At 45.5% G+C, this 24549-nt stretch overlaps 1 protein-coding gene across 1 annotated transcript in view; it reads left to right on the top strand.

Annotated features, from left to right (window-relative positions):
• The window catches only part of SLC22A8 (solute carrier family 22 (organic anion transporter), member 8), a 42468-nt gene extending 18671 nt beyond the window's left edge, over positions 1 to 23797 (top strand). Inside the window, exons 2-10 of the mRNA XM_006875063.1 lie at positions 16556 to 16659; positions 17129 to 17283; positions 18264 to 18432; positions 20657 to 20780; positions 20986 to 21101; positions 22116 to 22330; positions 23166 to 23274; positions 23416 to 23619; positions 23698 to 23797. Of these exons, the coding sequence (XP_006875125.1) occupies positions 16556 to 16659; positions 17129 to 17283; positions 18264 to 18432; positions 20657 to 20780; positions 20986 to 21101; positions 22116 to 22330; positions 23166 to 23274; positions 23416 to 23619; positions 23698 to 23797 (1296 nt within the window). The remainder of the gene's footprint in view (positions 1 to 16555; positions 16660 to 17128; positions 17284 to 18263; positions 18433 to 20656; positions 20781 to 20985; positions 21102 to 22115; positions 22331 to 23165; positions 23275 to 23415; positions 23620 to 23697) is intronic.
• Positions 23798 to 24549: the final 752 nt, after the last annotated feature.

The following is a 24549-nucleotide window of genomic DNA, read 5'->3' as shown; positions in this document are numbered from 1 at the left end:
GTCTTCCTTCTTTTGTGCTAACCCTCTACTTTACCAAGCATAATGTCCTTCTCCAGAAACTGGTTCCTTCTGATAGCCTGTCCGAAGTATGAGAGGCGAAGTCTGACCATGCTGGCTTCTAAGGAGCATTCTGGCTGTACTTCTTCCAACACAGATTTGTTTGTTCTTCTGGCAGGCCATGGGACTTTTAACATTCTTCTTCATTGCCATTACTCAAATGCTGAGAATTCAGTGCTAATATTACCTTCAAAAAGCAGATGGGAAGACTGAGCCATGGAGAAGTTTAAGTAACTGGTCCAGGAACCCACAGCTATTGAGTGACCAAGCCGGACACCAACAACCTTTTGACTTTCCCTTCAATACCTGACAGTCTTCTCAGGTCCTTGTGCCAGAACCCATCAAGGGTCCAAGAGTGGACAGTACTTTTCCTCAAGCTGTATCCTGGCTCCAAAAGCCCCCCAAACTCAGACCAGCTGTACTTTGCTCTGGTAGCAGGGACCATATATGGCGCCTACTGCTAGAGTCAGTCCCCAAGGCATACACAGTAGGCCCCTCGTCCTGCTGCCCAAGGTCTTGATTATGATTGGTTCTCTCTGACCTTTTAAGACCCACCTTCTGCCTTGCCCTCTGAGGGGCCTCCTGGCTTTGGATCTTGCTGCTGCTCCAAGTCCTGAGCCTGTTCGTTTAGACCTGGTATCAGATTGGCTCTCTTGGCCCCAACTTTGGCCCTAGCCTCCCATGACCACAATGACAGCTGTCATTTCTTGAGTCCTCTCTGCTAGCCCAGGGCTCAGAGTCAAGCCAACAATGATGCATTGGAGCACTATGGTCAAGAGCACCAACTAGAGACCAGTAGACCTGGGTCTGTGCTCCTTCCCTGAAGTGGGTGAAGATATGCTTGGGCAAGTTACATACCTCTGAGCCTCAGGTTTTTCATCTGTAAAAGGGGGAAACAATAGTGGCACTGTAGGGTAACGTACTAGACTACAAGGTCAGTTTGAACCATGAGGTCATTGGTTCAAACTCATCAGCCACTCCTCGGAAACTGTATACAGGGTTGCTGTGAGTCAGAACTGACTCAATGTTGCTTTATTAAAAACAACTTCATAAAGTAGAAACCCTGGTGGTGCCATAGTTGAGCACTTGTCTGCTAACCCAAAGGTTAGCTGTTCCAATCTGTCAGTCAGATCCACAGGAGAAAGGTGTGGCTGTTGGTTCCAGTAAAGATTTGCACCCTTAGAAAAACTATGGGGCAACTCTACTCCGTCTTACAGTGTTGCTAGGAGCGGCAATCGACTCTACAGCAATGGGTTTAAGTTTGGGTTCCTCATAAAGTTATTATGGCATTATTTGCAAAGATAATTGCTCCTGAGTGTAGTCGCCCTTTTCTTTCTCCCCTGTCCCCTTCGTGGTACTGGAGCCTGTGAGAACGACATATAGTAAGCTTCCCATCCTTCCCTGAACCAGTGAAAACTCCAAGAAAGGAGGTCAGTAACCTCACACTAGGATAGTAGAAGCAAGAACTCTATGTGGAGCTGCCAAGAGTTGGATATTTGTTGTTAAGTGCCATCAAGTTGGTTCCGACCCATAGCGACCCTGTATAGGGTTTCCAAGGAGCAGCTGGTGAGCTTGAACCACCAACTTTGCAGTTGAAACAGCTTCACATTCTGTTGCATTAACTCATGGAAGAGGTCAACCAAGGCTATGCCAAGACCATATAGGAGTCCTAGGAAGCTCAGTGACTGTTTGGCTCTCTCCAAGGATGTCATGTTTGGTAAGGTGGACAGTCAGAGAAAAGGAGGAAAACCCCTAGTGAGATGGATTGGCAAAGTGGCAGCATCAATGGGCTCAAGCGTGGCAATAGTAGTGAGGTTGGCCCAGGATCGGGTAATGTTTTGTTCTGTTGTGCATAGGGTTGCTATGGGTCAGTACTGACTTGATGGCACCTAACAACACCAACAACAACCACCAGTAAGTCAAGGATCCTTGGTGATGCAGAGGTTAAGCACTTAGATGCTAACCAAAAAATCATCAGTTTCCACCCACCAACCACTCCATGAGAGAAAAACATGGCAGTCTGTTTCTGTAAAGATTGGTAGCCTTGGCAACCCTGTGGGGTCATTCTGTTCTAGCCTATTGGATCGCTATGTGTCAGAATTGATTTGCTAGCAGTGTGTTTTGTAGTAAGCAGAACACCACTTTTCCTTCTCTGGGCCTCATCAGTAAAATATGTATATAACTCAGCCTTGTTCACGCATTAATTATTCATTGGGCAAACATTAACATTTACTGTGTACAAATGACTTGGCTAGCGGCTAGGGATAAAAAGTCAAATGAGTCCATCTCTGCCCATCTCAGAGGTTTCAGACTATGGGAGAGACAGACAAGTCAATAAGCAGCTTGAATCCTTGGCAATATGTCCCATTTGGAGGTAAGAACCGGAGCAGGATGCTGGGTGTAGACAGAAACATGAGGAAGTACTTGTACTCAGTTATTTTTCCATTTCACGAATATTTATTGGCTATCCATTTGTACCAGGCCCCTAGAAAATATGTGTGTGGCACTCAGGAAAGATGTGAGTTTTGGAGGACTGGTAAGATGATTGTTATTAAGGAGCTATGGTGACACCTTGGGTTATGTGTTTGGTTGCTAAAACCAAGGTCAGAGTCTATTGCAGTTGGGTTTAGTTTTGGTTTGGTAACATCATGAGAATAATGGTTATCACAACACGTGCCAAAACAAAGAGGAAGCTAATAGCATGAAGACTATGATAGGATCTCCAGAAGGTTGGTGGCCTCCAAGCCACTTCATGGGTTAAAGACCTGGTGACCTGCTCCTCAAAAGATCACAACCTAGGAAACACTGTGGGGTGTTCCTACTCTGTCACATGGGGTCACTCTGAGTCAAAAATCCGCTTGACAGAACCTGCCAATAAAGGTTGTTGTGTAACCCAATTTAATTCTAGGACCCCACATGGCTCAGTCTTTGCAGGACTGTTGTTGACATTAGTTGCCATTGAATTGGTTCTAACTCACAGTGACCCTATGCACAACAGAACAAAACACCAGAATGATGGCCCAGTCCTGCATCATCCTCACAACTGTTGCTACTGTTAAGCCCATTGTCACTGTCACTATTGTCAATCTATCTCATTGGGGGTCTTCCTCTTTTTCGCTGACTTTCAACTTTCAGGGGCTGGTCCCTTCTGATAACATGTTCAAAGTATGAGATCTGAAGTCTAGCCGTATATCCCAAGTATGAAAGACAAAATCTGGCCATCCTAGCTTCCAAGGAGCATTCTGGCTTGCATCTCCAACACAGATTTGTTTTTCCTTCTGACAGTCCATGCCATGGTACTTTTAATATTCTCCTCCAACACCATAACTCAAATGCATCAATTCTTCTATGGTCTTCCTTATTCATTGTCCAACTTTCACACGCATATGAGGCAATTGAAAATACCATGGCTAGGGTCAGGCGCACCTTAGTCTTCAAATTGATATCTTTGCTACTGAACTCTTTAAAAAATCTTGTGCATCAGATTTGCCTAATGAAATACATCGTTTGACTTCTTGATGGCTGCTTCCATGAGTGTTGATAATGGATCTAAGAAAAATGAAGTTTTTAACAACTTTAATCTTTTCTACATTTATCATGCTGTTAATTATTGGTCCAATGGTGAAGATTTGTGTTCTCTTTACACTGAGATGCCATCCATACCGAAGGCTATGGTCTTTGATCTTCGATTCCAGTAAGGTTATATCATTTGCATATCGCAGGTTGTTAATAAGTCTTCCTCCAATCCTGATGCCACGTTCTTTTTCATATACTCCAGTTTCTCAGATTATTTGCTCAGCATGCAGACTGAATAAGTATGGTGAAAGGATACAACCCTGGCACACACCTTTCCTGATTTTAAACCATTCAGTGTTTCCTTGCTCTGTTTGAAGAGCTGCCTCTTTACCTATGTACAGGTTCCTCATGAACACAATGACATGTTCTGAATTACTCTTTCTTCACAATGTTATCCATGGCTTGTCATGATCCACACAGCCTTGGCATGCATAGTCAATAAAGTCCAAGTAAATAAATATCTTTCGGGTATTCTCTGCTTTCAGCCAAGGTCCATTTGACGTCAGTAATGATATCCCTCATTCCACATCCTCTTCTGAATCTAGTTTGAATTTCTGGGCATTATATGCCGCTGTGCTATTGCAGCCATTTCTAAATTATCTTCAGCAAAATTTTACTTGCATGTGATATTAATGATATTGTTCAATGATTTCCACTTCCCATTGGATCACTGTTTGGGCTAGGCACAAATATGGATCTCTTCCAATCAGTTGGCCAAGTTGGCTGTCTTCCAAATTTCTTGGATAGATGAGTGAGCACCTCCAGTGCTGCATCAGTTTGTTGAAAGATTTGTATTTGTATTCTGTCAATCCCTGGAGCCCTGTTTTTCGCCAGTGCAGCTTGGAATTCTTTCTTCAGTACCATTGATTTTTTTTTTTTTCAATGTTTTATTGTGAATTACATGATAGTTTACATAGGGGAACTTTAGTTTTACATTCATTCCATCGTATATCATCTCATTGCCATGGTTCCAATCCCCTCCATGCATCATCAACCACTCAAAGGGTGTATCCCAGAAACCCACCCCCTACACTTCCCCCTCCTGCCCCCAGTTTTCTGCCCACAGTCCCTTTCCCTCTTTGGGTCCAAAGTCCCCAGTCGCTTCATCACTCCACATCATCATCTCTGTCTCTATCTCAGGCATCTCTGTTTCTCTGGGTAGGGTCCCGCTCTCGGCTCTTCTCCGTTGATGGTCCCAGAGGTCTCGGCACCATTGATTCTTGATTATATGTTACCTCTTGAAATGGTTGAGTATCAACCATTTCTTATGGATAAAGTGACTCTGTGTATATTTTCCATCTTCTTTTTATACTTTCTGTACCATTCTATATTTTTCCCATGTTGTTAGGTGCCATTAAGTCAGTACCAATTCAGTAACTTTATGCCCAACAGAATGATACACTGTCTGGTCCTGCACCAATCTAGCAATCGTTGCTATACTTGAAGCCACTGCTGCTGCCAGCTCGTTGGGGACTTCCTCTTTTTCACTGATCCTCCACTTTACCAAGTAGATGTCCTTCTTCAGTGACAAGTAATATGTCTGAAGTATGAGAGACAAAGTCTGACTATCCTGGATTCTAAGGAGCATTCTGGCTGTACTTCTTCCAACACTGATGTGTTTGTTCTTCTGTCAGTATTTTTAATATTTTCCTCCAACACCATGACTCAAATACATTAATTCTTCTGAGGTCTTCCTAATTCACTGTCCAACTTTTACATGCATATGAGAGTTGGGTCGGGCGCACTGTAGTCCTCAAACTGACATCTTTGTTCTTGAAATTTTGCCCATAGGTTCCTTCAATCTTTCAAGTCAAGGCTTGAATTTTTTCTTCATTGCTTTCAGCTTGAGAAATGCTGACAGTGTTCTTCCCTTTTGGTTTTCTACCTCCAGGTCTTTCCACATTTCATTATCCTACTTGACTTTGTCTTGGCTAACTGCCCTTTGAAAATTTCTGTTCAACTTTTTTACATCCTGATCTCTTCCATCTGCTTTAGCATCTCTACCCTGGACAGTAATTTCCAGAGTCTCTTCTGACAACCATTTTGGTCTTTTCCTTCTTTCTTGTCTTCTTAACGACTTTTTTGCTTTCTTCCTGTATGATGTTCTTGATGTCATCCCACAGCTATTCTGGTCTTGGGTCATTAGTGTCTAATACCACTCATCAGGAGAGGAGCACATCTCTAATTTCTACAGTTCTTTCTGTGGATTGTTCACTCATTCAATTCCACAAGAACACATTGAGTTTCTGCTGTGTGTCAGCACTGGAAGTACAGTCGTGCAGAAAACATACTCATATCAAGTTTCTATTCGTGGAAGAGAACTTTATAATAAACCAAATAAGCAGCGTGACTGATGGTATAACTTCACTAGATAAAATAAAATAAGATAGAGGAATAGAGAGTGTTGTGGTTACAACTTTAAATAAAGTAGTCAAAGAAGAGAAGAGAGCGTGAGAACAAAGATTGAAAGGTGGCAAAGAAACAAGGTAAATGACTCTCTGGATGGAAGAACATTCCAGACAAAGAAAATAGCATATGCAAAGACTCTGAAGTCAGCAGCATGCCTGCATGTTTAAAGAACTGCAAGAAGACCAATGGAGAGTGCAAGGGAGAAAGTAATAGCAGGTGAGAATGGAGAGGTCTGGGGGATACAGATGGGTTTAGGACCTTGTATACCATCATTGTAAGAACTTTGACTTGTTCTCTACTTGACTCAAATGGAATGGCCCAGGAATGATTTTCCTGTAAATTGATCAATTTTCTGGTAGAAACTGGTCGGTGACACTTACTCCACAGCCTACATGTTTGCAGGCTTTCTTAAATTGTGTTTAAAAATAAATAACTGTGCATAAAACCAGATTATTCTTCAAGCCTGCATGATCACAAGTCCTAGGGTATAAACCAGAAACCAAGACATCGTGGGTTTAGTTTCAAATGATGAAGCAAAGCAGCAGCCTTCAACAATCCAAGTCTGACATTGACCCTCTCATAATCCAAACAGAATACAATTTCTAAGGCACTAACTATTCTTGAGGGTTCGCATAGTAATAAATTCCATGTGTAGCTTCTTGTGGGATGTATTAGGATAGGATACGCTGACATAACAAAAGAGCCAGCAACAATCCAGTGGTCTCCAGGACTCCTTAAAGAATACAGCAGTGGCTTAAAGAATATAGAATAGCTCATGTAACCACTCCAAAGCTAGTAGGAATGTCATTTGGGACCCAGACTGACATTTGTTCCAAAGCTCTTCCATATTCAACACATGGCTTCCAAGGGTTATTCTAGTTGTCACCAGTCCAGCCAACAGGAGGAGAGAAAACATGTAGGTTCAGGCCAGGGATTACCTCTTAAACAAATGAGATGGAAGTAGAATACATCTCTTCCACCCTCATTCCATTGTCAAAAACCACATGGTTCCATTCAGCTACAGGATGACCTGGGAAATGTGCGATGGAAGAGAGAAATGTGTGATAAATTTAGCTAGGAAAGTCATTTTTTTTCGATTTTCTTAAGGACTTTACACAGCATACCATTGTTGCTGTTGTTGTTGTTGTTGTTAAATGCTGTCGAGTCAGTTCCGACTCACAGCAGTCCTGTATAGTGTTTCAGAGAAATTGGTGGATTTGAACTGCCAACCTTGTGCTTCGTAGTCCAATGCTTATCCTACAACACCACACCAGGAGTCCAGCATACCATGAAGTCTCAGAAGCCTCCTCTAGACATCCCCTGGCACACTGCTCCTCATCCCTCACACCCCTCCTTTGTCCTGTTCCCTCTCTCGGCCCATTTCATGGTCCATGCATGCCCCCAGCCCAGCCAGAAGGGACCACCAGGCTGGCCATGCTGGGCCACTCTGAGACCACTAAAGGACCTGGAGTTTTCACCCACCCCCATCCTCTTTCACACCCAACAGAGGCACATAGAAAGAGCTTCCTGCGATGTGTGGCTCTTCCCCCACACCGTTTTTCTTCCAAACATTCTTGTGAGGCATTTATAATAAATCACATTCTCCACTTCATTACACAAGTAATTCAGGAAGGCTGGAGCAAAGGGTGCTTTAGGGGGATTAGCAGCTTAGGTCAGACAGGTAGATAGGGGCTAGAGCATGCAGGGCCTTATAAGTCTGTTAACAGAGATTCATCTTAGTCCAAAGGACAAGAGGAAGTCATTGAGTGCTTTAGGCAAGAGAACATGATTTGAAGGTATTTTAGGAATTTATTTATGTTATCCTGACTAGAAGAGGATGCAACTAGAGGCTGGGATACCAGTCAGAAGGTCGTTGCAGAAATCCTCTCAGAGCCTCAGCTTCCTCATCTGTGAAATGAGGATGACAGTGGCACCTACATCATGGGATTGCTGTGAGGACTAAAGGAGTGAAGGCTTAGTGAGTGTTTACAACAATGCATGTGAGATAGAGAAAATGGAATTTTAAAAATCCATTACCATAGTGTTGATAATGACTTTTGGTAACCCCATGTGTTACAAAATAGAACTGCTCCAAAGTATTTTCTTTGCTATAACCTTTTTTTTTTTACTTTTTACTATGAACTGAGTGAAAGTTTACAGAGCAGATCATCAGTTTTACATTCCACAAATCCTACACTTGGTTTCATCTCACTGACTGCAATCCCCTCCACGTAACAACAGTGATCCCACTTCCTCCCTGTGGTTCTTGTTTCCCTTCCACATTCTTTCCCAAACCTTCTGAACTTTGTCTTAAGTAAATGTTGTCCTTTTGATCTTGAATGGTTAACCATTCCACAGTGAGCATACCTTACTAGCATTCTTGTCTTCCCTATATACCTATCTACCGCTTGGCTAAAAATTGAGCCACGAGGATGAGTTCAGATCCAAACCTAAAGGGTTGCCGAGGTCCAGTGTCTCAGGTTCCTCCAGTCTCTTGTTGACCAGTACAGTACATCCGGTCTTTTTTATAATTTTGCATTTGTTCCACTCTATCCAGGACTTCCTAATGTGGTTCTTTTCAGAGCAGTTGGTAGAGGTAGCTGGGCACCATCTAGTTCTTCGGGTCTCAGGATCGTCTTCACTGCAGTCTTAGTGGGAGATCATCAGTTTCAAATGCTGGGTGGGTTCAAACTGCCACCCATTGTTGTTGTTGTTCTTAGGTACCATTGAGTCAGTACCAACTCATAGCAACCTTATGTACAACAGAATGAAACACTGCCCTGTCCTGGGCCAACCTCACAATTGTTGCCACGCTTGAGCCCACTGATGCTGCCACTTTGCCTTTTTCTCTGACCCTCCACCTTACCAAACATGATATCCTTCTCCAGGGAGTGGTCCCTCCTGACAATATGTCCGAAGTATGAGAGACAAAGTTTGGCCATCCTGGCTTCCAAGGAGCACTCTGGCTGCACTTCTTCCAACACAGATCTGTTGGTTCTTTTGGCAGCCCATGGCACTTTCAATATTCTCCTCCATCACCATAACTCAAAACCATCAATTCTTTGAAGGTGTTCCTTATTCACTATCCAGCTTTCGCATGCATATGAGGTAATTAAAAATACTATGGCTTGGGTCGGGTGCACCTTAGTCTTCAAGCTGACATCTTTGCTCTTCAATACTTTAAAAAGGTCTTGTGCAGCAGATTTTCCTAATGCAATACATCATTTGATTTCCTGACTGCTGCTTCCATGAGTGTTGATAGTTGATCCAAGAAGAATGAACTTCAATCTTTTCTCCATTGATAAGAATGTTGTTTATTGGTCCAGTGGTGAGGATTTTTGTTTACATTGAGATGCAATCCATACCGAAGGCTGTGCTATTTGATCTTCATCAGTAAATATTTTAAGTCTGCTTCATTTTCAGCAAGCAAAGTTGTATCATCTGCATATCGCAGGTTATTAATGAATCTTCTTCCAATCCTGAGGCCACGTTTTTCTTCATTTAAGCCAGCTTCTTGTATTATTTGCTCAGCATACAGGTTGAATAAGTATGGTGAAAGAATACAACCCTGTTGCACACCTTTCTTAATTTTAAGCAAATCACAAGCCACCACAGTACGATAAACTGTTGGGCCACCCATTAGATTAGTCGATAAACACAAAAGCCTTGGTACATAGTAAACCCTCAATAAACCTCAGCTGTCATTATTAATCCAAATGCAAGATGATGAAACCTTCACTGGGGCAGTAGTAGCAGAAAGAGTAAGAGAGAGGAGTCAGAGAGAGTTGCCAATCACTGAGCTGGGACCTCACAATAGAGGTGATACGAATGCCAAGTTTCATTGACTCTGAGATGCTATTTGACATCATCCAGTGGTGTTTATCAGAAGGCAGTTGAATGAATACACTGGTCTTGAGGCCAAAAGAGAGGTTAGGCTGGAGACAAGATTTGGAATCTTCATCATAAAAAAATAATGAAGCCCTTGTGCGCCGAGCTTCCAAGGCCGCCAGTCGCCGGACTGTCACCATGAAGTTCAACCCTTTCGTGACCTCAGATCGCAGCAAGAACCGTAAACGCCACTTCAATGCTCCCTCGCACGTGCGCAGGAAGATCATGTCGTCCCCGCTGTCCAAGGAGCTGAGGCAAAAGTACAACGTGCGCTCCATGCCCATCCGCAAGGACGACGAGGTCCAGGTGGTTCGAGGACACTACAAAGGTCAGCAGATTGTCAAGGTAGTCCAGGTGTACAGAAAGAAGTATGTCATCTACATCGAGAGGGTGCAGCGTGAGAAGGCAAATGGGACAACTGTCCATGTGGGCATTCACCCGAGCAAGGGTGTTATTACCAGACTCAAATTGGACAAAGACCGGAAAAAAATTCTTGAACGCAAAGCCAAATCTCGACAGGTTGGAAAAGAGAAAGGCAAATATAAGGAAGAACTTATTGAGAAAATGCAGGAATGAATATAACCTGTTATGGAACCCCAGTTTAACCCTAGAGTTCTAGCCTAGTGTGTGCTCCTTGGAAACTCTTGCAGATGACTTTGCAGTATTTCATTTCCATCTTACTCTGTTCTTGATACGTGGCTCCGTAAATCTTCCTTTGCAACTTTGATTACCAATATTACGAATAAAAATTGGAAATATTTCCTAACTGCAAAAATAATAATAATAATGAAGACATAGAAGTGGGTGAAATTGCCTAGGGAAAGTGAGCAAAGAGAAGTGTCCAGGGGAAGAGGCCTACAGAGACTTGAAAGGATGGGCAGAAATCAATAGCTCATGGAGAAAAAGAGCAGTGGCCAAGAGGTGGAGGGGGGCTAGGTGAGGGAGAGGTCAGCTGTACCAATGGCTGCTAAGTAGTCAAGTCAAGTCCCATTGGATTCACTGGAAAAAAAAAAAACCGCAGTGGTGGCTTTGGTGAGCACAGTTTCAATGAAGAACTGAGGGGAGAAACCAGAGTTGAGAAGGAAAGATTTGGATACAAGCCAGTGCTGATGGCCAGGAGGCAAGAGAAAGTTAGGAGCTGACTGAAAACCATGGCAACCCCACATGTTACAGAGTAGAACTGTCCCATAGAATTGTCTTGACTTTAATTTTCTTTTCTGTTCAAACTACTGCTTGTTGATCTATGTACAGGTTCTGCATGAACACAATTAAATGTTCCAAAATTCCTATTCTTGGCAATGTTATCCATAATTTGTTATGATCCACACCGTCTAATGTTTTGCATAGTCAAGAAAACACATGTAAACATCTTTCTGGTATCCTCTGTTTTAACCAAGATCCATCTGACATCAACAGTGATATCCTTCATCCTGCATCCTCTTCTGAATCTGTCTTGAATTTTTAGAAGTTTTCTGTAATATATTGCTGCAACCACTTTTTTTATTATCTTCAGCAAAATTTCACTTGTGTGAGATGTTAATGATATTGTTCAATGATTTCCGTACTCTGTTGGATCACTTTTCTTTGGAATGGGCACATATATGGATTTCTTCAAGGCCAGCAGCTGGCTTCCAAATTTCCTGGCTACAGAGTTGCAACCATTTATTGAAACATCTCAATTGCTATTCCATCGATTTCGGGAACCTTGTTTTTCACCAATGCCTTCAGTGCAGCTTGGACTTTGTCCTTCAGTACCAAGAGTTCTTCATCATACGTTACCTCCAGAAATGGTTGAACATTGATCAGTTGTTTTTGGTACAGGGCCTCTATATATTCCTTCCATCTTCTTTTGATGTTTTCTGGATTGTTCGATATTTTGCCGACAGTATCCCTCAATATTTCAAATTGGGGCTTGAATTTTTTCTTCAGTTCTTTCAGCTTGAGAAGTGCTGTGTGTGCTCTTCCCTTTTATTTTCTAACTCCAGGTCTTTGTACATTTCATTAGAGTGCTTTACTTTGTCTTCTAGAGCTGCCTTTTGAAATCTTTGGTTCAGTTCTTTTACTTCATCATTTCTTCCTTTCACTTGAGCTACTCTATGTTCAAGAGCAAGTTTCATTGCCTCTTCTGACATCCACTTTGATTTTTTCTTTTTAATTTCTTGTCTTTTTAATTACCTCAAGTTTGTTTCATGTATGTTGTCCTTGATGTCATCCTGCACCTCATCTGATCTTCAGTAACTTGTGCTCATTGCATCAAATCTATTCTTGAGATGGTCTCTATATTCATCATCAAGTTGGTACCAACTCATAGTGACCTTACGCCTGATCCTGGTTCAACCTCACAAATGTTGCCACACTTGAGCCCATTGATTTTGCCAATCCATCTCACTGGGGGTCTGGGATATAGTCAAGGATGTATATTAGCTCTCGTGGACTTGTTTAATTATCTTCGGCTTCAAATTGAACTTGCATATGAGTGCTTGATGGTCTGTTTTGCAGTCAGACCGTAGCATTGTTCTAAGTGATGATATTGAGCTTCTCTATTGTTTCTACACAGATATAGTCTATTTGATTTCTATGTATTCTATCTGGTGATGTCTACATGTGTAGTCTAAGCTTATGTTGTTAAAAGATATTTGATCTGGCAAACACCAACACGTGATCTCTGGTATTTTTTCTGTCACCAAGGCCATATTTCCCAACGACTGATCCTTCTTTGTTTCCAACATTCTCATTCCAATCACCAGTAATTATCAATGTATCTTGGTTGCATATTTGATCACTTTCAGACTGCAGAAGCTCATAGAATTTTTCATTTTCTTCTTCTTTGGCATTAGTGGTTGATGTGTACTGGTGATAATCTTAATGAAAGAAGATCATCAAACCCTCCTTCCATGTACCACTGTTGTTGTTAGGTGCCCTCAAGTTGGTCCCGACTCATAGCAACTTTATACACAACAGAACGAAACACTGCCTCGTTCTGAGACATCTTCAAAATCCTTGTTACGCTTGAGACCATTGCTGCTGCTCCTGTGCCAATCCATCTCACTGGGGGTCTTCCTTTTTTTGCCAACCCTCCCTTTTACCATGCATGATATCTTTCTTCAGGGACAGGTTCCTCCGGATAATAAGTCCAAAGTATGAGATACGAAGTCTCGCCATCTAAGGAGCATTCTGGTTTTACTTCTTCCAACACAGATCTGTTTGTTCTTCTAGCAGTCCATGGTACCTTTAATATTCTTCTCCAACACCGTAATTCAAATGAATCAATTCTTCTACAGTCTTCCTTACTCATTGTCCAACTTTCGCATGCATATGAGGTTATTGAAAATACCATGGTGCATCTTAGTCCTTAAACTGACATCTTTGATCTTGAGCATTTTGAAGAGGTCTTGTGTCACAGATTTGCCTAGTGCAATATGTCATTTCAATTTCTCAGCTGCTGTTTCCATGAGTACTGATAGTGGATCCAACAAAAATGAAATCTTTGACAACTTCAATTATTTCTCCAATTATCATGGTATTATTTATTGGTTCAGTGGTAAGGATTTTGTTTTCTTCAAGTTGTTGCATTTTTCATTATGCAACCAAGACCGAAAGCTGTGGTCTTTGATGTTCATCATTAAATATTTTAAGTCCTCTTCGCTTTCAGAAAGCAAGATTGTATCATCTCCATATCGAAGGTTGTTAATGAGTCTTCCTCCAATCCTGATGCTACATTCTTCTTAATATAATCCAGCTTCTCAAATTATTTGCTCAGCATACAGATTGAAAAGTATGGTAAAGGAATATAATCCTAGCACACATCTTTCCTGATTTTAAACCATTCTGTGTCCCCTTATTCTGTTAAACGACTGCCTCTTGGTCCAGGCCCATTCTCTGCAATGTTGTCCATTACTTTATCATGATCTGCACAGTCAAAAGACTTTGCATAGATAATAAAGCACAGGCAAACATCTTTCTGGTATTCTCTGCTTTCAGCCAAGATCCATCTGATGTCAACAATTACATCCCTCATTCCAAGTCCTTGTCTGAGTCCAGGCTCTACCTCTGAGAGTTCCCAATCAATATACCATTGCAACAGTTTTGGGATTATCTTGAGCAAAATTCTACTTGCATGTGACATCAATGATATTGTCTGATGATTTCTGCTTTCCGCTGGGTTACTTCTCTTTGAATGGGCACAAATATGGATCTCTTCCAGTCAGTTGGCCAGGTAACTGTCTTCAAATTTCATGGTATAGATGAATGAGTGCCTCCAGTGCTGCATCAGTTTGTTGAAAGATTTCCATTTGTATTCCATCCATTCCTGGGGCCTTATTCTTTACCAATTCCTTCAGTGCAGTGTGGACTTCTTTCTTCAGCACCACTGGCTCTTGATCATACATTACCTCTTCAAATGGCTGTACAGCAACTATTTCTTTTTGATACAGTGACTCTGTGTATTCCTTCGATCTTCTTTTGACTGCTTCTGAGTTACTCAATAGTGCAAGTCGAGGCTGAAATTGTTCTTCAGTTCCCTCAGCCCAACAAATCCTGAGACTGATCTTCCCTTTGGGTTTTCTAACTCCAGTCTTTGCACATTTCATTATCATACTTGACTTCATCTTGGCGAGCTGCCCTTTGAAATTTTCTGTTCAGTTTTTTTTACTTTCTCATTTCTTCCATTTGCTTTAGCATCTCTCCACTGGAGAGCAAGTTTCAGTGTCTCTTCTGATATCTATTTTGGTCTTTTCCTTCTTTCTTGTCTTCTTAATGACTTTGGCTTTCTTCCTGTCATCCCACAACTCTCTGGTTTTCGGTCATTAGTGTCTAATGCATCAAGTCTGTTCTCGAGATGATCTCTACATTCAGGTGGAATATGTTCAAGGTCATATTTTAACTCTCATGTACTTGTTTTAATTTTCTTCAGCTTCAGTCTGAACTTGCATATGAGTAATTGATTTTCTGGTCCAGAGTCTGCCCCTGGCCTGTTTTGACTGATAATACGGAGTTTTCCACCATCTCTTCTCACAGATAGAGTCAATTTGATTTCTGAGTAATCCATCTGTTAAGGTATATGTGTACAGTTGTCTTTTATATTGTTTTAAAAGTCAGTTTGCAATGAAGAAGTCATTGGTCTCACAAAATTCTATCATGCAATCTCCAGCATCGGTTCTATCCTTCCTCTTTGTTTCCAACATTCTCATTCCACTCACCAGTAATTATTAATACAGCTTGATTGCATGTTTGGTCAATTTCAGACCAAAGTGGTTGGTAGAATTCTTCAATTTCATCCTCACTGTCTTTAGTGGTTGGTGCATAAATCTGAATAATAGTGACATTCACTGATTTCCTTGTAGGTATATGGATATTATCCTATCACAGACAGCATTATACTTCAAGCTAGGCTTTGAAATATTCTTTTTGATGATGCATGCAATGCCATTCCTCTTCAATTGTCATTGCCAGCATAGTAAACCATAAGACTGTCAGATCCAAAATGGCCAGTACCAGTCTATTTCAGTTCACTGGCACTGTGGGTTAGTGTGGTGCACCACAAAGTCAGTTTGAACTGCAAGGTTGGCAGTTCAAGCTCACCAGTCACTCCTCAGAAACCCTATATAGGGTTGGTATGGGTCAGAACCGACTTGACAGCACTTAACAACAACAACAACAATACCTAGAATGTCGATCCTTATGAGTCCCATTTAATTTCTAACAACTTGCACTATTCCTAGATCCATGCTGTGTATATTCCATGTTCCAATTATTCATGGATGTTTACAACTGTTTCGCCTCATTTTGAGTCATGCCTCATCAGCAAATGAAGGTCCCAAAAGGTTTACTCCACTCAGGTTATCACAGTCAACTCTATTTTGAGGAGGCAGCTCTTCCCCAGGCATGTTTTGAGTCCCTTCCAACCTGAGGGGCTCATCTCCTGGCACTCTATCTAACTATACAGTCTGGTGCTCTTCATCATGTTTCAGTATTCAGTATTCTGGTGCTGACAGTGTTCCACTGTTATTTACAAGGGTTTCAGCGGCTAAACTATTCAGAAGTAGTCCAGCTCTTCTTCTTTCTAGTCTGTCTTCATCTGGAAGTTCAGTTGAAACCTGTCCACTATGGGTGACCCTGCTGGGATTTCAAATACAGGTTGCCTACCTTCCAGCATCACAGCAACCTGCAAGCCACCACAGTACAACAAACTGACAGATGAGTGGTGAAGAACATTTCCGTTCGTGGTTGAATTCATTTATAGCACCTTGGGACATTTGTGGGGGATGGGTTGGCAATAGCAATGTCAAGGGTAGAAGTGGAAGGTCCATCCTTGGACACATGAGGCAGGGGAAGGAGGCAAGAAGGGAATGGCAGAAACACAGACAAGCTTGGTGGTGCCGAGGGAAAAGGCTGAGGACAAGCATGGATGTGTGTGCTTTGTAAACCATAGACAGGCCACACATGTTTGAAGGATGCTATCATTGCACAACCAAGGGTCAGAATTCAGAGAGCCCCAGACAGACACAGGAACCCTGACCAGACTGAAGGGGAACAGGGCACTTGGAAAGCAGGGTGCCAAACTCAGGGGCACCAAGGGCAGCTGCCAGAAGAGTGAGCAGGCTGGCCCCTCGTTTCTCTTGTACAGTGGGACTTGGTGTGTGACTCCTACAAACTGAAGGAGTTGGCCCAGTCTAGCTTCATGGCCGGAGTGCTGATTGGTGGGCTCGTGTTTGGAAACCTATCTGACAGGTAAGATGGTGGGGCCTTGGAAGGGGAGTCACTTACTCCACCCAGGCAGGCACTCTCAGAGCAAAGCTCTGGTGGAGGGGGGTGACCGGAGGTCCTCTCTTGATGGTCTTGGGCATATCCTGTTGGGTGTTCACTGGCTGTCTGGGCCACAGCTTTCTCTCTCCCCTTGGGTCCTGACACCTCAAATCTTCCAGCAGTGGGGGGTAGGGCACTCCTTTAACCCCTGCTTAGGCTTTGAAGCTGGGAAGGTCACTCATTAACTCAAGCCTCTAATTGCAAACTTGTTGAAAAATAGCAATTACCAGCAAGGCTGTGTAGGAGAGGAAGCAATCACTAGCCAGGGGAGGGAGCTCTGTGCCCCCTGGCCCCGTGGGAGCTGGGGAGCCCAGCCCTTCACCCTGGGATCTGCAGAGTCACTTGCCTTGGCAGCTAGCAGTTAACAGAGCCCCACCTCTCCTTTGTGCTCCAGGTTTGGCCGTAAAATAATCCTGTCCTGGAGCTACCTGCTGTTGGCCGCCAGCGGCTGCTGTACCGCCTTCAGCCCCACCTTCCTCACCTACCTGATCTTACGCTTCCTGTCCGGCAGCAGCATCTCAGGCATTATCCTGAGCTCGGTGATCCTGGGTGAGTGTCCTGGAGGATGGGGAGATTGGAGAGGACCAGCCAAAAGCTAAGAGAGAGCGGTCCTAGGCCTGAGCCAACCATGGGCTCCCTGAAAGCTTGGTTAAGGTATTGGGCCTCTCAGAGCCTCAGAGAGGCTAGGAATCCCAGCAAGCATAGGGATTACTGTTCGTAATGGTTACAAGTAGGGCTGCGAACCGCAAGGTCAGCAGTTCGAAACTACCAGCCGCTCCGTGGGAGAAAGATGAGGCTTTCTGCTCCCGTAAAGATTTACAGCCTCGGAAACCCTGTACAGGGTCGCTATGGGTCGGAACCGACTCCACAGCACATAACAACAACAAGTCACTTCTGACTCATGACGACTCACGTTTAGGATTTTCATGACTGTGGCCCTTTGGAAGCAGATCTCCAGGTGCATCGGGGTGGATTTGAACTGCCAAGTTGTCAGATAGTGGTCAAGTGCTTAACTGTGTGTTTCATTCAGGGACCCCTCCTAAATATATTAATAACAATCATCAATACAGAGGACCTACTGTGTGCCTGGCACCCCACTACACACGTGTTCTGATTCAGTCCACGCACACAGAGCTGACACTACACTCCTCATTGTGGTGTTGTTAATTGCCACCTAGTCTGTCCCTACTCATAGCAAACCTGCATAGGGTTCCCGAGCAGTGGTGTGTGGGTTTGAACAGTCAACTTTACAATTAGCAGTCCAGTGCTTATCTTACAGTGCCACACCAGGACTCCAAACCCCATTTTACAGATAAAGAAACTGAGGTACAACCAAGGGAATTCACTTACCACTGGAGAGGCAGTGATCAAGTACATGCGCTTAGCAGGCAGACAAATCTAGTTTTAGCCTATATTCCAGTACCTATAAAATAGGGGTGAAGATCAGATTGAGTAGCCATTTCGAGGCAGGAGGGAAATGCCTGGGTTCCAGCCAAACTCTAATCTAGCCCGTGGGCTCCTCCCTGCAGTTGTTGAGTGGGTGCCCACCCAGCTCCGGGCCATCCTGTCTACGTACGTTGGCTACTGCTACACCATTGGCCAGTTCATCCTGCCTGGACTGGCCTACATCATACCTCAGTGGCGCTGGCTACAGTTCACGGTGTCCGTTCCCTTCTTCATTGCCTTCCTGTGGTCCTGGTATGTGGCTCCCTTAGGTAGACACCTGCTTCCTTAGGTCCACCGAGGCCAAGCAGGGGAAGCCCTTGCCTGCCCAGGCTGGCCAGCTCTGTCTGTCTGTGGGCACCCCTGTCCCAGGTTGGGAGAAGGGCACTCAGAGAGGAAGACTTATATAAGCAAAGGCAGACTGCTGGTGGGAGTAGATGCCCACGGGACGCTGAGAGGCTACTGTACCTGAAGAGGGGAATACACCTAGTGGAACAGGAAGGAACCAGGGGGACATCCTGACCCAAGTGAACATGATGAGGGACAGGAACAAGAAGCAGAAAAGAGGTGACAGGCAGGCAAGAGAAGCCTGGGGACAAATCTGAAAGGCCTTTGGAGGAAGAATCCACAGAAATTGGGAGCTTCCTAAATTCGAGGTAGAAAGGAACGTTTCTGGAAGAGCCCCAGCCTGGATACCTGGGGGGATCAAGGCACCAGAGTGGGACAGGAGCACATTTGATGCACAAGGTAAGTTCCATTATGTACGTGTTGAACCTGAAGACGTACAAAGAACAGGAGGTAGGTAGAAGGGGTTGGAACCAAAAGACAGGAGATAATGGAGTGCAGAGAAAGAACCAAAGTCTTAAACCCACCCCTTTTTGGAACTTGAAAAAGTTCATGTGAACATGGAATTAAAAGATAATGAAATTTCCCCGACTAACTCCTCATCTATGCAAGGCCCCATTCTGGGCATATTGACCTACATTGTCTCAGAGTCACATGATGTCTCTAAGTGAAAGATACATTATTGTTCCCATTTTACAGATGAGGAACCTGAGGCTCCGAGCAGTGCAGCAATTTCCCAAAGCTATACAAAAAGAAGCAGAGCTGGAGTGGAGTGTCAGCTTGGAAGTGGGAGCAGGAACTCAGATATTGCCATCAAATCCAGTCCAGCTCAGAGCGACACCAGATGTGCAGAGTAGAACTGCTTCTGCTTCGTAAGGTCGCCAAGGCTGTGACCGTTCAGAAGCAAATCACCAGGCCTGTCTTCTGAGCCGCCTCTGGGCGGGTCAAACAGCCAACCTTTGAGCAAACAGTCAAGTGCTTGACCATTTTCATCACCCAGAGAATGAGAATAGAAGCTTCTTTTAAAGGGTGTGGGCAACGTGCAGGCGAGCAAGTGAGAGAGCTCCACAGAGGGCAGGACGTAAAGCAGGACCTGTCCACAAACTGAGCTGGAGCACAGAAGGGGCAGCCAGACAGCCGGGAGGGGTACGTGAGAGCTTGGGCCCCTTCACTGTGTGTCTTCAGATAAGTCTCAGTCACTTTGAGCTTCAAGATTTTTCTGGGTAAAGTGGAGATAAGAATGCTGGTCATCAGAAGTTTGTGTGTCTGCCTGGTACACTGATTAGAAGTCACTGCTGCTATTGTCTGGGGTGCAGGAGGCAATCCAGACCTTGGGTGAGGGTTTAGGAAGAAGTCATTGATATTCTTGTTGAGAAGATGGTCAGGGCAGAAACAGAGACCACAAAGTTCCGAGGCGTCTTAGCAAGGGACCCAGAAAGCTTCTATCTACTATCATCTGGGGCAGTGGTCTGAGGTTGGGTGTCCTCAAGGGCCTCACTTGGAACCATGTCCTAAGTGCTTACAGGGGCTACAAACTAGAGCTGATCCCTCCCACCTTGGATCAGACCCTTCCAACGCCATCCCCTTCTCCCCACTCCTCTGCCTTCTCCATCCCTCTTTTCCCAGCGACTCTCAGGAACAGAAGAGCAGAGGGAAGGAGGGGATGGAGTCATTGCCCTCTAGCACAAGATGACCTGACACACAGCCCTCTGCCCCCACCCCCAAGCCCCTTTCCCGGGACAGCAGGTCTGTTCCTTTTTCACCAGAGAGTCTTGGGATGTGGCCTAAGGAAGATAAGAGACATGCTGTCCCCTCCTCACACCCCACCTGCCTTGACTTAGGGCCTGGGGGTCCTAGCTAAGGAAGTTGCCCAAAGATAACAAGCTACCCAGGTGGGAGGCTGAGGGAGAGCGTTTCTAAAAGAGGAAGAAGAGACTGCTGGAATTTCTGCTGGCTGCAGGCAGCCCAGGTGCAAATTTTGGCCGAGTTTAATTCCATGAAATCTGCAGGAAGGCAGCTCAGATTTCTGGGCCTCCAACCCCTTTGCCCTGGCTGTTGGCTTTCTCCCAGCTTCTCAGAGGGGGTTCTGGGTAGTTGGGGGAGGGGGCACAGTGACTTGATTCTGGGCCCCCAGGTGGATAGCAGAATCTGTACGCTGGATGGTCCTGTCCGGAAGGTCATCCAAAGTCCTGAAGATACTCCGCCGCATGGCTGCTTTCAACGGCAAAAAGGAGGAAGGAGAAAAGCTCAGCTTAGAGGTAAGGGTCTCAAGAGATTGTAGTCTGGAAGTTGGGACCCCTGGGCTCTGCTCTTGGGCGTCCCCTCTGCTTGCCTCCAGTTTCCTCTGCTCCCAAGTCTGCATCATATTGGGCCCCCTTATGCAAGTGCCTCAGGAGGTCTCAGGCATGCACCTGCCCTCCAGCTGGTCGTAAATGGCACCCCTCCCCTCTCCTCTTCCCCAAGGAGCTCAAACTCAACCTGCAGACAGAGATCTCCTTGGCCAAGGCCAAGTACAGCGTAGTTGACTTGCTCCGGACACCTGTCATACGCCGCATAACCTTCTGTCTTGCCTTGGCCTGGTAAGCCATCACCTCTCCCTGTCCCCACCCAAGGGTGGAGTGATGGCCCATGACCAAGGGCATCTACAAGTGGAATCAAGTACCCCCTCCCCTGGGCCACCCTGTCCCCCAAATCTTCTGCATCCATGCCCCACACCCAGGCCCAGCCACTAGGGTCTGCTTCCCTCTGGGTTCACATCCACCCCACCCACAAGGCAAACGCTTCCAACTCCCAGCCCCTTCACCAGTTCACACCCCAGCCACAGAAGTTTCTGGATGCTGAGCCTCTAGTCACTGCCTTACGCTGGTCCAAGTCTGCCCTTTGGGACCCCACAGAGCACAGCCACCCTCAAGATTTCAGATCTGAAAATGAAACTTCTGTTTCTCCTGAGTCTTCTCTTCCATCCCTTTTATTGACCTGATGCAAGACCCTTTTTCATCCTGGCCACCCCCCTATGAGCAGGATGAAATCTGTGGCCCAGGGACCCTTCAAAAGAGATCCCAAAATTCTGAGATGGTAGCAGCAGGACATCTGGCCTATGCAGACAGTTTAACGTCCACCTCTCCCACACTGAACATTACGCTCCTTCTCAGGCAACACCTACCCCAAGGAGGATCATTTACTGCCTCCTTTGGGTTTCTGCCAGTCCCTGGGTGGTACAAAGACCACGGAAGAAAAGCCTGGTGAACTGCTTCCGTAAAGAAGCCAGCCAAGAAAACCCTCCAGAGCAGTTTGACTCCATAACACACGGGCTTACAATGAGTCAGAATCAACTTGATGACATCAAGATCCTCCGAGATCCCTCACTGTCCCACTATTCTCTGGGGTCAACTGTGTGGCCTCTATGCTGCCACACCCCAGTTCTGGGCCCATCTCTGACGTAGCCCATCAATCACTCTCCCGCTGAGCTCCTGCCAGTTAGTGGTACCTGGCACAAGAAGTAAAACTTCATGTCATCCTTGTGACTCTGTGGCCAGTACAGGGAGAGGCCCCAACTTGACTGCGATGCTGACCAGTTCCTCTCTGTTCCTCAGGTTTTCCACTGGTTTTGCCTACTACAGTTTGGCCATGAGTGTGGAAGACTTTGGGGTCAACATCTATATTCTCCAGATCATCTTTGGGGGCATTGACATCCCAGCCAAGTTCATCACTATCCTCTCCATGAGCTACATGGGCCGGCACACCACGGAGGCTGCTTCTCTGCTCCTGGCAGGAGGGGCCATCTTGGCTCTCATCTTTGTGCCCTCGGGTGAGAGGCTGGGCTACCCCAGAGCCCGCAGAGGAGGAGGGCCCACGCAGGCCAACATGATCATGGGCATCACAGGCTGCCACAGAATGTGGTTCTGCCTTTCCTCCACTGTTGCGTTGAACTCTCTGGGCCTCAGGCCTTTCATCTAGAAAAGAACTCAGTCGGGCTTGAGGCTAAAGCTCCTCTCCTGGTCTGCCTTGGACTGGGCAATGTATGGTGGTATCTGGAATGTGAGGAATTGTTTGGGGACTGGGTGTGTTTGTTTGATGTCACTGCAGAGGACAAGTGGAGCTGAGGAGAAAACTGAAACCCTACAACTTAACTCCATCAAGACCTGGGAAAAGTCTTTTATATAGTCATTGGTTTGTTGATATACCTGTCTCCTTCTAAAGAGATTTGAAGTATCTTAGGACAGGAGCATACATCAAAATATAACCGAGACTAAGAAACCGGAGCTAGGGGAAAACACAAACACAGCATTAGAAATAGTAGTGTAACTATTACTCAGCTCTAAGTTTGGAGCTGAGCTTCCTGGCAGCCAAAACAAAGAGGGAAATAAGACCAGTTACAGAATTCTTGTTATCAAAGCCAAGCTTTTCCTAGTACTGAAATTTCACAAAAGTCTCTCCTGAGAGACAATATGAGGGTAAAGCTGACCTGATGCCCTTGGCAAGTCAGTACCATCGCTTGTATGCCCTTCCAGGACCATGAGGAGGATCACCTAGGCTGGTGCATCTAGCAAGGCTTGGTCCACAGCAGGTTGACTGGGAAGGTCTGCCAAGTAATGAAAGCAATCCAGTGCTTCTAAAACCCATGTGTTTTCTTCCCTCTGCAGACCTGCAGACCCTGAGGACAGTGCTGGCCGTGTTTGGGAAGGGGTGTCTGTCTAGCTCTTTCAGCTGCCTCTTTCTCTACACAAGCGAGCTGTATCCCACCGTTATTCGGTAGGTGCTAAAGCTGGGCCCAACCAGAGGACACAGGGTCAGTAGGACTGTGGCTTCCTCCTGCCCCTTGTCCAGTGTCCCGGTGCCATCCCTTAAGATCCCCATACCCAGGCTGTCAACCCCTGCTCTGAACTCTCCCAGGCAAACAGGCTTGGGCATAAATAACCTGTGGACCCGCATGGGCAGTATGTTGGCTCCAATGGTGAAGACCCTGGCCGAGGTGCAACCCTTCATCCCCAATGTCATCTACGGGGTCTTCGCCCTCGTGGGAGGCAGTGCCGCCCTCTTCCTACCTGAGACCCTCAATCATCCACTGCCGGAGACCATTGAAGACATAGAAAACTGGTCAGTCCCTGTCTGTGGCCCTCACCAGTGCTTCTCTTTGGGGAAGCAGGACTTTGCCTAAGTCCTCACTGTCCCCAGGTTCCAGCAGGCCAAGGAGCCAGAGCGGGAACTGGAAGTGGACAAGATCTCCCAGAGGGTCCCTCTGCAGCCCTGTGATCCTGGCCGGCTCCCCAGCTGAGACCCTTTTCCCTGCCCTTCAGAGACAGATCCCAGCCAGGACCTTGCCACCTCTGGGCAGCTCAGACACCCGGGGTTCGGTAAAAGGGTTTGTGCCTCACCACTCACTATCAGAGCCCCCAGCCCAGCCCTGGTCCGTTTAAGGCTTCTTCCCCAGACCTCCCACACCCACCCTGTCCTCATCCTCCCTACAGCCCAAGCCTTACTGTTCTTCTGTCCAACCCTTCCTGAGTGTCCCAGCCCCCTCCCTTTGAGGGTCCCTGTCCCCCTCAATCAGTCCTGTACACCCAGGACAAAGATAGCTTCCCCCTCTAAGGTCTACCCCTCTCTCCAAGTCAGCTTTGAGGGACAGGAGGTCTCAATAAACAGTGATGAAGAACTCAGCCATGCTGCCCAAGGATAGAGTGGGGAAGGGGACAGGTCACTGTGTGGGTATGCTTTCACATGTGCTTGTGTGTACAAACAAGTGTGGGCACACAGATGAAGGCAAACTGGGCTGATGTGAACATGTGTGTGTGTGTGTGTGTGTGTGTGTGTGCACCAGGACTGTACTGGGAAATAGCATGTGTGTGTTTGCATGTCCCAGCAGGTGATGGGACATACCCAGGGTGGCTCCTCCACACCTGACCGTCCACCCTGCTCGCCCCAGACCTCTGATCCATGCCCTAGCCCCAAGTCCAGCAGACAGCTTATGTCTGCTTTAATTGAGGAAACCATAGTCATGCATGAACACTGTTGACACCATGCCACGGC

The sequence above is a fragment of the Chrysochloris asiatica genome, unplaced genomic scaffold, assembly GCF_000296735.1.
Source record: "Chrysochloris asiatica unplaced genomic scaffold, ChrAsi1.0 scaffold00310, whole genome shotgun sequence".
NCBI classification, from domain to species: domain Eukaryota; kingdom Metazoa; phylum Chordata; class Mammalia; order Afrosoricida; family Chrysochloridae; genus Chrysochloris; species Chrysochloris asiatica.
Note: the sequence above shows the minus strand (reverse complement) of the source record. Positions and strands in the feature narration are given on the sequence as shown.